Source organism: Kryptolebias marmoratus, linkage group LG14, assembly GCF_001649575.2.
Source record: "Kryptolebias marmoratus isolate JLee-2015 linkage group LG14, ASM164957v2, whole genome shotgun sequence".
NCBI classification, from domain to species: domain Eukaryota; kingdom Metazoa; phylum Chordata; class Actinopteri; order Cyprinodontiformes; family Rivulidae; genus Kryptolebias; species Kryptolebias marmoratus.
Genome location: NC_051443.1, coordinates 10,794,830 through 10,806,747, shown reverse-complemented (window position 1 = coordinate 10,806,747; position 11,918 = coordinate 10,794,830). Strand labels below are relative to the sequence as shown.

At 40.4% G+C, this 11,918-nt stretch overlaps 1 protein-coding gene across 1 annotated transcript in view; it reads left to right on the top strand.

Annotated features, from left to right (window-relative positions):
• hapln1b (hyaluronan and proteoglycan link protein 1b) overlaps positions 1 to 11,918 on the top strand; it is a 41,447-nt gene that overhangs the window by 21,813 nt on the left and 7,716 nt on the right. The window contains exon 2 of the mRNA XM_017407916.3: positions 9,416 to 9,551. Coding sequence (XP_017263405.1) covers positions 9,446 to 9,551 — 106 coding nt within the window. The 5' untranslated portion in view covers positions 9,416 to 9,445. The remainder of the gene's footprint in view (positions 1 to 9,415; positions 9,552 to 11,918) is intronic.

The following is an 11,918-nucleotide window of genomic DNA, read 5'->3' as shown; positions in this document are numbered from 1 at the left end:
CTAGAAAAAGCATTACACTCCTCATGAAGCATCCTCCTCACATCTTCTTGCTGCTCAGGAGTCAGGTGGTCAATGGGCACTGGGGGGTCCCATAGATCATGTTTGGATGCCTCAGACTCTCTGTGTTCTCTATTTAGTTCGTCAGAAGCTGGACGGTTGCAGTCGCTAGCAGGTGAAGTTACCTTTGTTTTCTTTTCACTTGCACTGACAGGTCTAGCTTCTACTGGATACACTGCTTTAATCTGCTGTAGGTATCCCAGTACAGTGCGGGGTATCAGCGTAATGTCTGAATGGCTGTCGTTCGTGACTGGGATTGACACTACTGACCGGTTTCCCGTTTTCAGGCAGACCACTGTTTTTAAGATGTTCAAACCCTCAGGCCATTTTGGGACCAATTCAGGCTCAAACAGCACTTCCTGTCTTTTTGAGAGAGGACCAATCCTCACACTACACTTCACCTCTTTGGTCTGACCTGCAGGAATCACTGTTTTTACATGTCCTACTTTTACCATGGCTTCCTCATTATTTTGGTGAGCTGTTTTTACTAGGTGAATTAACACATCTGCCCTTTTGCAGTCAAATGAGAAAGCCTCTTTTACTGCTATGGATGTGACACCAGGGTGGTGCTCCATTCCATTCTTTACTAAATGTTCAATAACATTGTATCCAATTATTGGTGGCTCAGCCACTCCAGGCTCATTAGAGACAAGCACTGGCACAAGCAGTTCTGGATTCAGACCTCCCTTTGATCCTAGTTTGAATTTTACTTCAACCCAACCTGAAAAGGGAATGGGAGTCTGGTTTGCTGCTTTCCCAACCAAAGTCTCTCCCTCCTCTAGGAGCTCACCTGTGCTGCGTAACTTGATGTGGGGAAGCTGGGATCTCCTCAGGCTTTCATTTATGATGGTGACCTGTGAGCCGGTGTCCCACAACGCCTTGGTTGGCACATCTTCAAAGAAACAGTCCACCATACACTTGTTTCCTATTAGGGCCCTCAGCTTGGTGTGATGACGTATGGACAGGTGACTGGCATAAGTTGAACCGACGACTTTCTTTGCTTTCTCATCCATTTCCACTTGCGCCTCCAGGTGTCTAATCCGTTCACAGAGCCGTTCATACACCTTTTCCTCAGCTTCTCCTTGGAGTACACTGCGTTGTTGTGAGTGTATAGGGGTTTGCATGTTCACATTCATGCCATCAGGTTTCACAGTCAACCTTTTTGGTCCTCTGCAGCCCCTAGAGAAGTGTCCCAATTGTCCACACTTAAAACAATGTTCACATTGGTCGCTTATGTTGTGCTCTTCGCATCCTTTGCATCCCCTTTTAACATTCCTTCTTGCTTGGTGAGTAGACTGAGAGCTGGTCATGCTTTTCTTCATTTCAGCGATCTCTTCTCTGAGCAGTCTTACTGTTTCACCCAGCTCTGACTCTCTTGAACTGATGGGTGCAGAGTTTTTGCGATACTTTTGCTTCACCACTTCAGCTGACTGTTCTTGGATTGCCAAGCTGGCATTGGGTACAGCCTGGTTTTGCTGCCTGATCTGCATTTCTGTTTGTAGCTCATTAATTTTTGGAATTTTGGCGTTGTAGCTTTTCCTCTGTTTGGACTGTCGTTCTGAATCCACACTTGCAGCCTCATTCATTTTTTCAATAAGAGTCTCATCTGTCACAGCTTGGTCATCAAGGTAAGGCTTCAGCTGAAACTTTATGTTGTCACTCAACAGTCCAGTACTGATTGACCTCAGGAATTTCCTCTGAACGAAGTCAGCGCTGTACTGCTCATCTGCATCTACTTCTCTTGATGAAAGCAGCAGCCTCTCTTTCAGTTCAATTGCCCTGAAGAGGAAATTCTGGGGGGATTCACGACTGTCCTGTGTGATATTTATCAGTCTTTGGTAGATATCAATGGAACTATCCTCTTTAAAGTGTCCCTTTAAAATTGCTTTCAGCTGGGGCAGGGTCAGATCACGTTTAATTTCAAGCATGTCACGAATGCTTAAACCAGGGCTGATTGATTTTATTACAGCTTCTATCACTTCAGCCTCACTGTGTCCTTTACTCAGGCCTCTCTCAATCTGATGCATCAAGTTTGTGTATGAGAGCCTGTCTTTCTGACCCTTTTCCCTGATCTGACCACATATTTTAAATTCTCTCCGTATAGTCACTTCTGGAAGCCTATTTGCTGTAGTAGGCATCACATTGTCAGTCACTGTTCTCTGAGGCCTACCATTTATACGTTCATTTAGCCTCCGTACTTCCTCTTGCAACTCTTCGTTGTTAAGGTGGAGTTGTGAGCATTTCTCTGCTAAGTCCATTTGTTCAGTTACAGCCTGGATGCTTTGCGACGTGTTACACGTTGCCTCCTCCTCAGTAGTAACTTCAGAATGTTGTGATATCTGTTCAATTAATTTTAACATTCTCTTAAGGTAGCACCTCACCGCCTCCTCCTCTTCATTGTTAATGATAGCATCAACGGACTCTGTTATTAATCGTATTAACGCTCGTCTCGTTACAGAATGTCCGCTTTGGATTTTAGCTTCTGCACACACCTCTTTGAGCTGATCCAACTGCAAGAACCATAGCCGTTGAGAGACAGTCTCTGCTAACTCCTCCATGTCGGTCGCGCCGTAGCTTGCTCCGGTTAGCATCACTCAAGAAAGTCCCGCGACGAAGCGTTAATAAATCTCGGTGGAACCTCCAATATTTTGTTGCACACTCGAACAAAATTGATGTCGAGACATGCGGTGGTTGTAAATTTTCTTTACTTTCTTCTTTTCTTCTGAACATACAAACACATGTGTCAGTTCGACGTGCGTTACACATATATCTGAGTTGTCTTCTTCTACGTCTTCTAAGTCACTAACTGAAACTTAGGACCCGAGGCTGCCCCAAGCGCCTGTTGAAAACTAATCTTTTTCAAACCTCGCCTCTCTCTCAGCTAGAACCGTTATCATCAATATTCAGCTAACCATCGACAATGAAACAGTGTTTTTAGTAACTAAACAAAACAAAATATTCATAGGAAGGAGAATAGAATAGTATAATAAAAGGGGGGGGGGTCCTTTGACATAAAGTCCCCAACAATTGGTCCCCCACAATTGAGTCAGAGAAATAACGTTCAAGCCTGGAAGTGACAAAAACAAAGTGATACAAAATTGCAATGCCGTTAAAGTCTTAACAGCTTTACTCAGCTAAAAGAGATCCTGCTCAAGATTCTTAGTTAAGGAAAAAAATCTGTAATAATTTGTCATAATTTAGTCTAACACTTGGAGTCTGTGATATACTTAGAAGTTTATGTATTTGGTAAAATAATTGGCTTACAACAGGTATTTTTCTTGCACAAACCTTTGACGGGTAAGTTTTTGCTGAAAGCTCAGTCGGTCCTGTCCAACCCTGATCACCCTTTGTTTAAGATATTTAATCTTCTTCCTTCAGGACAGTGATATGTGCTCCCTAGAGCCAGAACTCAAAGATATTGTGCTCCTTCATTCCATGTAAAATGAGGGCAGTCAATGTGCATAAATTTTAATTTGTGCTTTTATTTTTTTAACTTCTTGCTGTTTTAACTCAGGTGCATTAACTAAGTGGACTTTATCTCTTTGACTGTACTGTATGCTTTGTTGCTCATTGTGTGTTTTTTTATTATTGTGTTAGTTGTGCTTTACTACCACTGTAAAAACACATTCCCCCTGTAAGAGACAATTAAAGCTTTGAAGCTACTCTAAGTATAATCCTTTATACAATTAATCCTTTTTTATTGATAGAAATAAACCTCAGTAGGACTGGGTGACCGCTCAAGTGATGCTGTTAATGCTTGCAAAAAGAAAATCAGAAATAAATCAGTGAATCCACAGAACACGTCAACAGAATCAAGTTATTGCATTCAGTGTATGCTATTCTAAAAGCACACACTGCAGCTGCAGATACATGTATCTGTCCTTTCTAAAGTACTTTAAATCTTTTCACATGCTTGAGAGTGCCTTTTGTTTATGCTGGCCTGTTTACAGATTCAGTCACACATATGGAGGGTTTTACAGACTTTACAATTGGGACTGGGAGGGGTCCCAGAGCTATCTCTGGAACAATAGATCACTTCAGTTTCGATTGCAAAAAAAGAAAAAAGAAAATCTTTCATCCTGAATTCTTTTTTTTTTTTTTTTTGGAATGCCTCACAGTACTGCGGACACAAAGCATTTGTCACATCTGACAAACATCCTCGTCCCAGGACCATCATTATACTGTTTGAGGAAAAATAGATGACGAACCCACAGACACACCTGGCCTTGTGTACCCTCCACACAGATGGAAGTAAAGGAATGCAGCCAATGATGTCAAAAGCTAAATTTACACATTTAAACAGAGCCTTCCATCTTAACTGTTCAATACTAGTTATCAGCCAGTATTTCATTAGCTAGTATCATCTGCTGACACATTTTGTAATCTCTGAAAACATTACATCATGTGTAAACAAGAGTGCCACCAGAATCACTTAAGATTACTGTTCTGAAGTTATAAAAACCCAGCAAGCTCCCACGCCACAATATCTTTGTTTTGCTTTCCTTGGTAAAGGACCAACAGCAAAACCTATGAACTGCCCAAGTGTGACGAACAGCAACAGAAGCTGTTTGGTGTAACAATTAGATAAAAGGGTAAAGAACAGACAGTTGTAATAGTTAGCCAGACAAACTGTGTGAAATGTCAAGCAACTGAAAGCAAAAATAAAAACAGAAAACGGAGTGAGTGCTCAAAAATGAAATGCTGCAGCTAAATGTATTTTAAATCCGAAATGGTTGCATTGATTGTAATACTAAACATAATTGAATGATGTTTTGTTAGGCAATAGCTGAAGATTGTTATATAACCTAAATTACAGATGTATCATAGAAGCATAGAAGATGTGCCTACTAACTGTAGCCTGAATATAAACTGGCCTTAACACTGACTGCTTAGTCGTAGGAGAAACTATTGGGGAAATAAAGTTATTTTTACTAATAATAAATAAAACAATCACAGAAATTTGTGTAAAATTTAATCAAAGGTACATCCACTCAGTGATGAGAAATATAATAATAATAAGTACCCACATGGAGGGGTGGAAATGAAATGCTACTGTACATGTTGAAAGGTCATGTTACTACATTACAGTTATTACAACATCAGATCAGATGCATAATAGAGTTGACAGTAGGGGCAAACTACTGGTCCCATGTCTGTAGAATGTGGCTCCCACTCAGGCATGGATACGTGCAGCAGTTCAGTGGTGAATGGCGTCAAACAGCTGTGGTATCCTTTCCTGTGGGAAGCTGGCTCACAGCTGTTGTAAGTGAACCTCAAGCACTGGCAGACTGGCGTTGGGTTGAAGTTGACGTCTGAGCTGATTCCACAGCCTGGCTAGCCACGAGAGGACCTCAATGTGACACAGACAGTTTGTAGTCACAGTTGCCAAGTGCAGAAGGGTGTTGTGTTGTTCAGTGATAGTACCAGGATGCTGCCTCAGGAGGAGTTAGACATGCAGACACATGTCTGCACAGTGACATATCACTGTGCTATCATCCCTCGAATCCCTACCAAAAGGTAGCCTGAAGTCATACCCTATGGCTCCCCACACCATGATAGCAGGAGTAATGCCAGTGTGTCTCTTATTAGAAGGATTGGTCCTTTCCTCTCAGTTCAGCCATACACACAAATGATAATTATTCATGTAACACTAAACTCTGACATATTGCTTAACATTATAAAATGGTACTCATCATCCACCTCTGTTCTGGGAATAATGGCAACAAAGGTTACAACATAGGATGGTGAACTTGTAGTCTATCTGATTCCAGTTGTCAAGACATAGTGCAGGATGACATTGGGTGTTGTAAAAGGTCCAGTGCCTGTGTCCTGATGGCAGGCACAAATGTAATTGGGTTCTGTAATTCTTGGTGCACAGTACAACAATGGTCCCTTGATGTATTATGTCTTGGATGACTAGTATTTTGACAGCATGTGTTGGTGACCTTGGGTACCCATTAATTTGCACCATGGTGCAACTGTGACATCAGTATGCCACACAAGCCAGGCAATCGTATGCCTCGTGCAAACCCCCGATACGACCCTGTCAAACTCCATCAATTGCTGCTAATGCTGCCTAATAGATCTACAGGGCATCCTCTGTGTCTGGTGACCTTCACACACTACCTGATAACACTATCACTCCACTTATTGCCACCACTTTTACCATTTGGTGCTCATTTTAAGTGGTCCAGCTTCTTGCAAACTGAATCATTTGCATACCAATCATGAGTCTGAATGTTTCCCAAATTTTGTTGAAATCATATCATTCCTACTGGAAACTTAACTCTTTTTTTTGTCCATGAGTGTATGTAAGGAACACTGTATTTAAGGAGCAGTATTTCTAACTTCTTTTAAGTCAGTAAGTCAGTAATGAGCCACTGAAGATCATCAGTAAACTTGTTCCTGTCTGAATTACAAAATTGGAAATCATTGGTGTTCAGCGCTGTTAACACCTGCCAGTGGAGCTTGAAACTTCATTCCTCTGCATCATTTTTGCTGCTGCAGTCCTCTCTGCCTGCTCCACCTCCCTCCCTGCTTTAGCTCTTTTCTTGCTGTATCTCACTGTCTTCATTTGCCCCTATCTCCCACTTTCCTTATTTTCATTTAACACATCAGTTGCTCTCCTTGTGTTTACCAGCGAACAATGTGACTTAAAGATTTTACCCTTAGTAAAAAGGACATATAGCATCTTTACCCACACGCATTTGTCCTGTCCTCATAATGACTTTTTCTCAGGCAGGGAGGGGTCATAAGTGGTGTGTGTGTATGCTGCAGTTATTCTGCTGACTGCAGGACGTCCACCTGGCAAAGGGGTCCAGTGCATCAGCAGTTTTTGATGAAATGAATGAAGATAAGGAAAGGGGCGAGAACAAGGAATCAATCTGAATAACTACTCACAAGTACACTTTAACACAAGTTCTAGTTGGAAAGGACAGTCAAACAGTTTACAGAAGTGAAAGACTCCCATTACTAAAATGAAGTTAAGTCGTTCAAATTCAAGGGATTCAACCATTCTTAACAAATTCTATGAGCTTATCCATAAACTGTCATAGACCCATGGATCCATTCATTTCATGTCATCCCCTCTGACCTTTTCTTTGGGCATTTTTACCCAAGACAGTTGACTTTAGGAATCATCACATGGAGGAGCGTCAGTGTCTGTATCAACATGTTAAACCTTATATCATCATTTATCAAGATGAAGCATGTATGACAAAAGGTAAATCATCAAGAAAAAAATAGTTCTGAACAACCTTTGACCCTTTTCTGAGAAACTGTGTTGTTTTGTACTGTGGACTAAAATAACTATTGCACATTTTTTATGAGATCAGATTGCAACATTTCATCTTTTTTTGCTATGCAAAAAAAAAAAAAAGGAAGAAAAAACACACTAGACGGATCATTTTGAGTAATCAGCCCACTTCAAATATTTCCTATGAGAGGCAAAATTAAGCTAAAAGACAGATGAGATGATTTTGTGCCCCTTTCAAAAAAATGCAGATAGTTGATTTGTGTCATTTGTTATTATCCTGACACACTGTTATCCTGATTTTTATTTTCCTAATGTATTGTTACCTTAAGTATCATTATTTCAATGCACTGTTACTCTAATTGTTATTTCATTTCATTGTTATCCTGATCATTGTTAATATGCGTTGATTTTAGGTGTGTTTTATGTCGGCAGTCCAATTTGCTAACAACACTAGAACCCACATTCAAAACGGAAACACCACCAATTAGCGCATTTGACTGGTGCAATAAAAAAATTTAAACTTGCAAATATGATTGATGTTATATGACACTGTTGAACTTGGTGTGCAAGAAACTTTACCTGAAAGGTTTATTATAAGCATTTTTTTTTTTCTTGGAGGCCAGCCTCGGCAGTCTTATGTGTGTTTTGTCCCTTACAGACCCATTTAAAACAAATTTTGTGCAGTTTGTAGGCAAGGCTGAACAGTGGTCTTTGCCGTCACCTCACAGCATGAAGGTTGCAGGTTCAAAACTCGGCTGGGACCTTTCTGCATGGAGTTTGCATGTTCTACCTGTGTATGCGTGGGTTTTCTCAGGGTTTCCTCACACAGACCAAAAACATGCATGTTGGGTTAATTGGCAATCCTAAATTGTCACTGGGTGTGAATGTAGTAAATGGTTGTGTGTCTAGTTTGTCTCTATGTGCCCTGTGATGGACCGGCAACTTGTCCAGGCTGTATCCCGCCTCTCGCCCAATGACAGCAATTTATAAGCACCAGCTCCCTGTCACTTTAAACAGAAAAGCAAATCAAGAAAATGGATAGATTGACAATTGGCATACCTTTTTTCTTTAGGGACTGCTCACACATACTTTTAAAACTATTTAAAAAAGCATAAAAATACCTAAAATGAAAGTAAAATATCAAATTCCTACATTTAGGGCTGTAGGATGTGTATAGGATGGTGTGTTTGGTGTTTGTGCTTGTGTACTCAGAGGGTACTTCTCCAATATCAGACTAACTTAGAACCCATAGCTTTAACTCTGACCAAAATGAAGTCGTAATGAGTCAGGTATGTAGGACAGTTTATCATTTAAGAAAACTGGTGTGTGCGTGTTCTTTTAGAGAATTGATTTTAGAGCATTGGGACTTTCTTTAAAAGCAAGTATTACCTTTTGTCCTTGCTTCACTTAGAAGTAAACGTTCAAAGATCTGCTGAAGCATTCATTTTTGTTGCTATTTTTTTGTTCAGATTAAAATCAGGCTCAGATTGTAGTGAGGATATGGACTCTTGATTATCTTTAAGACAATACTTTCAAAGACAGAGGTACAATCATGTGTGAGTGTGAGACTGAGAGAAGCCAGCTGTAAGGGGTTGATGCTGCACTGTGGCAGTCTGTCTCTGAAGTTGTGGACTGCTGGTGCTGCTTCTTTTACTGCTGGATGGAAGGATTTCTCCTGCACAGTATGTACACTGTTTTTGTTTTTTTGTTGTTTTTTTTTTCCAGCTTGTGTGTTGTGCTCATGTAGTAGCACTCTGTAGGCTGAGGCTTTTTGTGTGGTGTCCAGTTTGCACATTGAGGATGATTCGCAGAGACGTTCTGAGACTTTTACTTTGTGTTTTTTTTTTTGCCTTTACATGTGCAGACAGGGTGTCCTGTACTCCTGTTAGTGGTTACAGAGCTCACGGGGGGAGAGCCAGCACTGCAGATGGAAACACGCTATCACAGAGCTGCATGCAGACCACGCTAGTATATGAGCTTTTTTTTGTTTTGTTTTGTTTTATCTTGCACCTATGTGATGTAACTAGAGGAAAACTTTCCTGAGCATCCTCATATTGTCGATACAATAACATTAATATATAATGTATCTGTGTGTTCCTGCAGTGATCAGACCCCCCAGTGTCTTGAGTGAAGATGATTCCTGTGATTATCTGTGCTCTGGTCTCCCTGAGTGCTGCACAAGCCAACTTAGACATTCTGTACCCCAACCTGGAGCACTCGAGAACCATCTATGTCTTAGGTAAGTTTGTGCCTTTGTGTTTCTTTGGATCAGTGAAAACTTTAAAAGAAAAGCATTTCAGAGAATCGCATCATCCTTCACTGTGTTTCGTTCATGACACTCACTCTGCAGCTCTATTTATCTCCTTAATTTATGCCGATGTGGCTAAGAGATAACACTTCTAAATGTGGGATTGCAGACTCAGTAAGATAGAGTTATCTTTTTGGAGATTTTGTACTTACAGATAAGTTTGTAAATATCAACATTTCAAGCCCTGTGGGAAAAGAGTTCTGCAATGACAGGTAAAACATGTTATCATGTACATTACTTGTGTTGTCACTTCTTTTCTTGTAGCCATTGTTTTCATTTTAAGACATTCAGTGAGTTCAGAAAGTAACCAAACCCCTTTTATTTATTGCAATTTTAGGTTGCAGCCCGATGCTCCAATCATTTAAATTCATTTATTTCAAGAATTTGCACTTAGTAGCCCATATTAACAAAGTGAAAACACCATTTTATAAAATCCTTTTAATTTTATTAATATTATATAGCCAAATTATCATATTTCTGTAAGTATTCAGACTCTTTACTTAGTATGTAGTTGAAATACTTTTGGCAGAACTTACAGCCCCGAGTGTTTTTGGTTTTGATGCAACAAGCTTTGTGTAATTTCTTGTTTGCAAATTCTCTCAAACTTAGTCTGTTTGGATGGGGGCTGTTGGTGGAGCCATTTTCAAAACTCTCCAGAGATGTTCAAGAGGGTTTAAGTCAGGGCTCTGGTTGGGCCACTTCATGACATTCACAGAGTTGTCCCTAAGGGACTCCTGTGTGCTCTTCACTGTGTGTTTTGGGTCATTGTTGTGTTGGAAGATGAATGATTAACTCAGTCTGGGGTCTTGAGCACTGTGAAACAGGTTATCAATGAGGATATTTTTGTTCTTTGGTTTAATCAGCTTTCCCTAAACCCTGGTCAGTTTTCCAGTCCCTGCAGCCGTAACACTCTTCACACAGCATGATGCTGCCATCACCATGCTTCACTGCTGGGATGTTACTGGGCAGGTGATAAGAAGTGCCTAGGTTCCTCCTGCCATAAAGCCCAGATTGATGGAAGCCTGCATTTATGGTTGTTCTTTTAAAACTAAGTCCCACCTTCACACAGGATCTCTGATGCTCAGTGTTCCTCTTTCACTGAGGCCCTTTTCCTTTGATTGCTCAGTGTGGCTCAGTGACCAGCTCTTGGAAGTCCTGGTTGTCCCAAACTTCTTGCATTTAGTAATTATTGGGGCCACTTGGGATTCTTCAGTGCACCAGAATGTGTTTTAGTCTTCACCAGAGCTGCGCCTTGCAAGAATACTGTCTCTGAGCTCTGCAGGCAGTTCCAATGACCTCATGGCTTGGCTTTTGCTCTGATATGCACTATCAGCTAGGAGGCCTTCTACAAAGATGTTTGTGCCTTTCCTGTCCAATCAATTCAATTTACCAAGAAGACTCCAGTCAATGTGTAAAAACATCTTAGCTGTGATCAAGAGAAACAGGAGACATGTGAGCTAAATTTCAAGTTGCTGCCAAAGATCCAAATACTTATATAAATGTAATATCAGGTTTACATAAATATTATGGATGTCTAAGGAACAAATAAAAAAAAAACTTAAACAAACTACCATTTTAATGTTTATCGGATTAGAAAATATTTGTCGTAAATTATTATATTTGACAGAAACACCAATTATTAAGTATTATTAAGCTGACACAAAATGACCTAAATACTGAGCAATTCAATGAATGTCATTTTTTAAAATTCTACCTAATACCACATGACTATCAGTTCACTAAATGACTGAGTGTATTCCAGTTTTTCAGGGATTGTGAAAGCGAGAAAAACAGTTAATTGGGACCAAATGGGTGAAGTGTGTCCAACTGAACTATCAGGGATGGCATAGGCTGTCAGCGGCAGTGATTTGATGAAGAAGCAGTTTAAAAGAAACACACGTTCTCCCTTTAACAGCTCTTCAGCACAGAACATAGGATCAATGTGTCATTAGCTGCTTTGCTTATTTCTCACACACATGCTTAAACAGCAGCCTGAGTGAAACGCTCTGTGGGTCACACTGTTTGAGGGAGAAGCTGCTGTGAATGCAGTGATAGAAGGTAAAGATAGACCAAAACAACCAAAACAGAATTGAAAAAAGCATCAACAGACATCTATGAATCGTAATCGCTTTGCTTTTCAGTGTCAATGTCATCCAGAGTTTTTCATCAGGGTGGTGTGAATAAATTAAGTAGCACTCTTTGAGGGGTTTCAAAAGGACACAATTTTAAAGGGGAAACGCAAAAACAGGATTTCAGAAAGCTACAATTTCCTGTAGCGTACAACTGAGGTAGCCACAA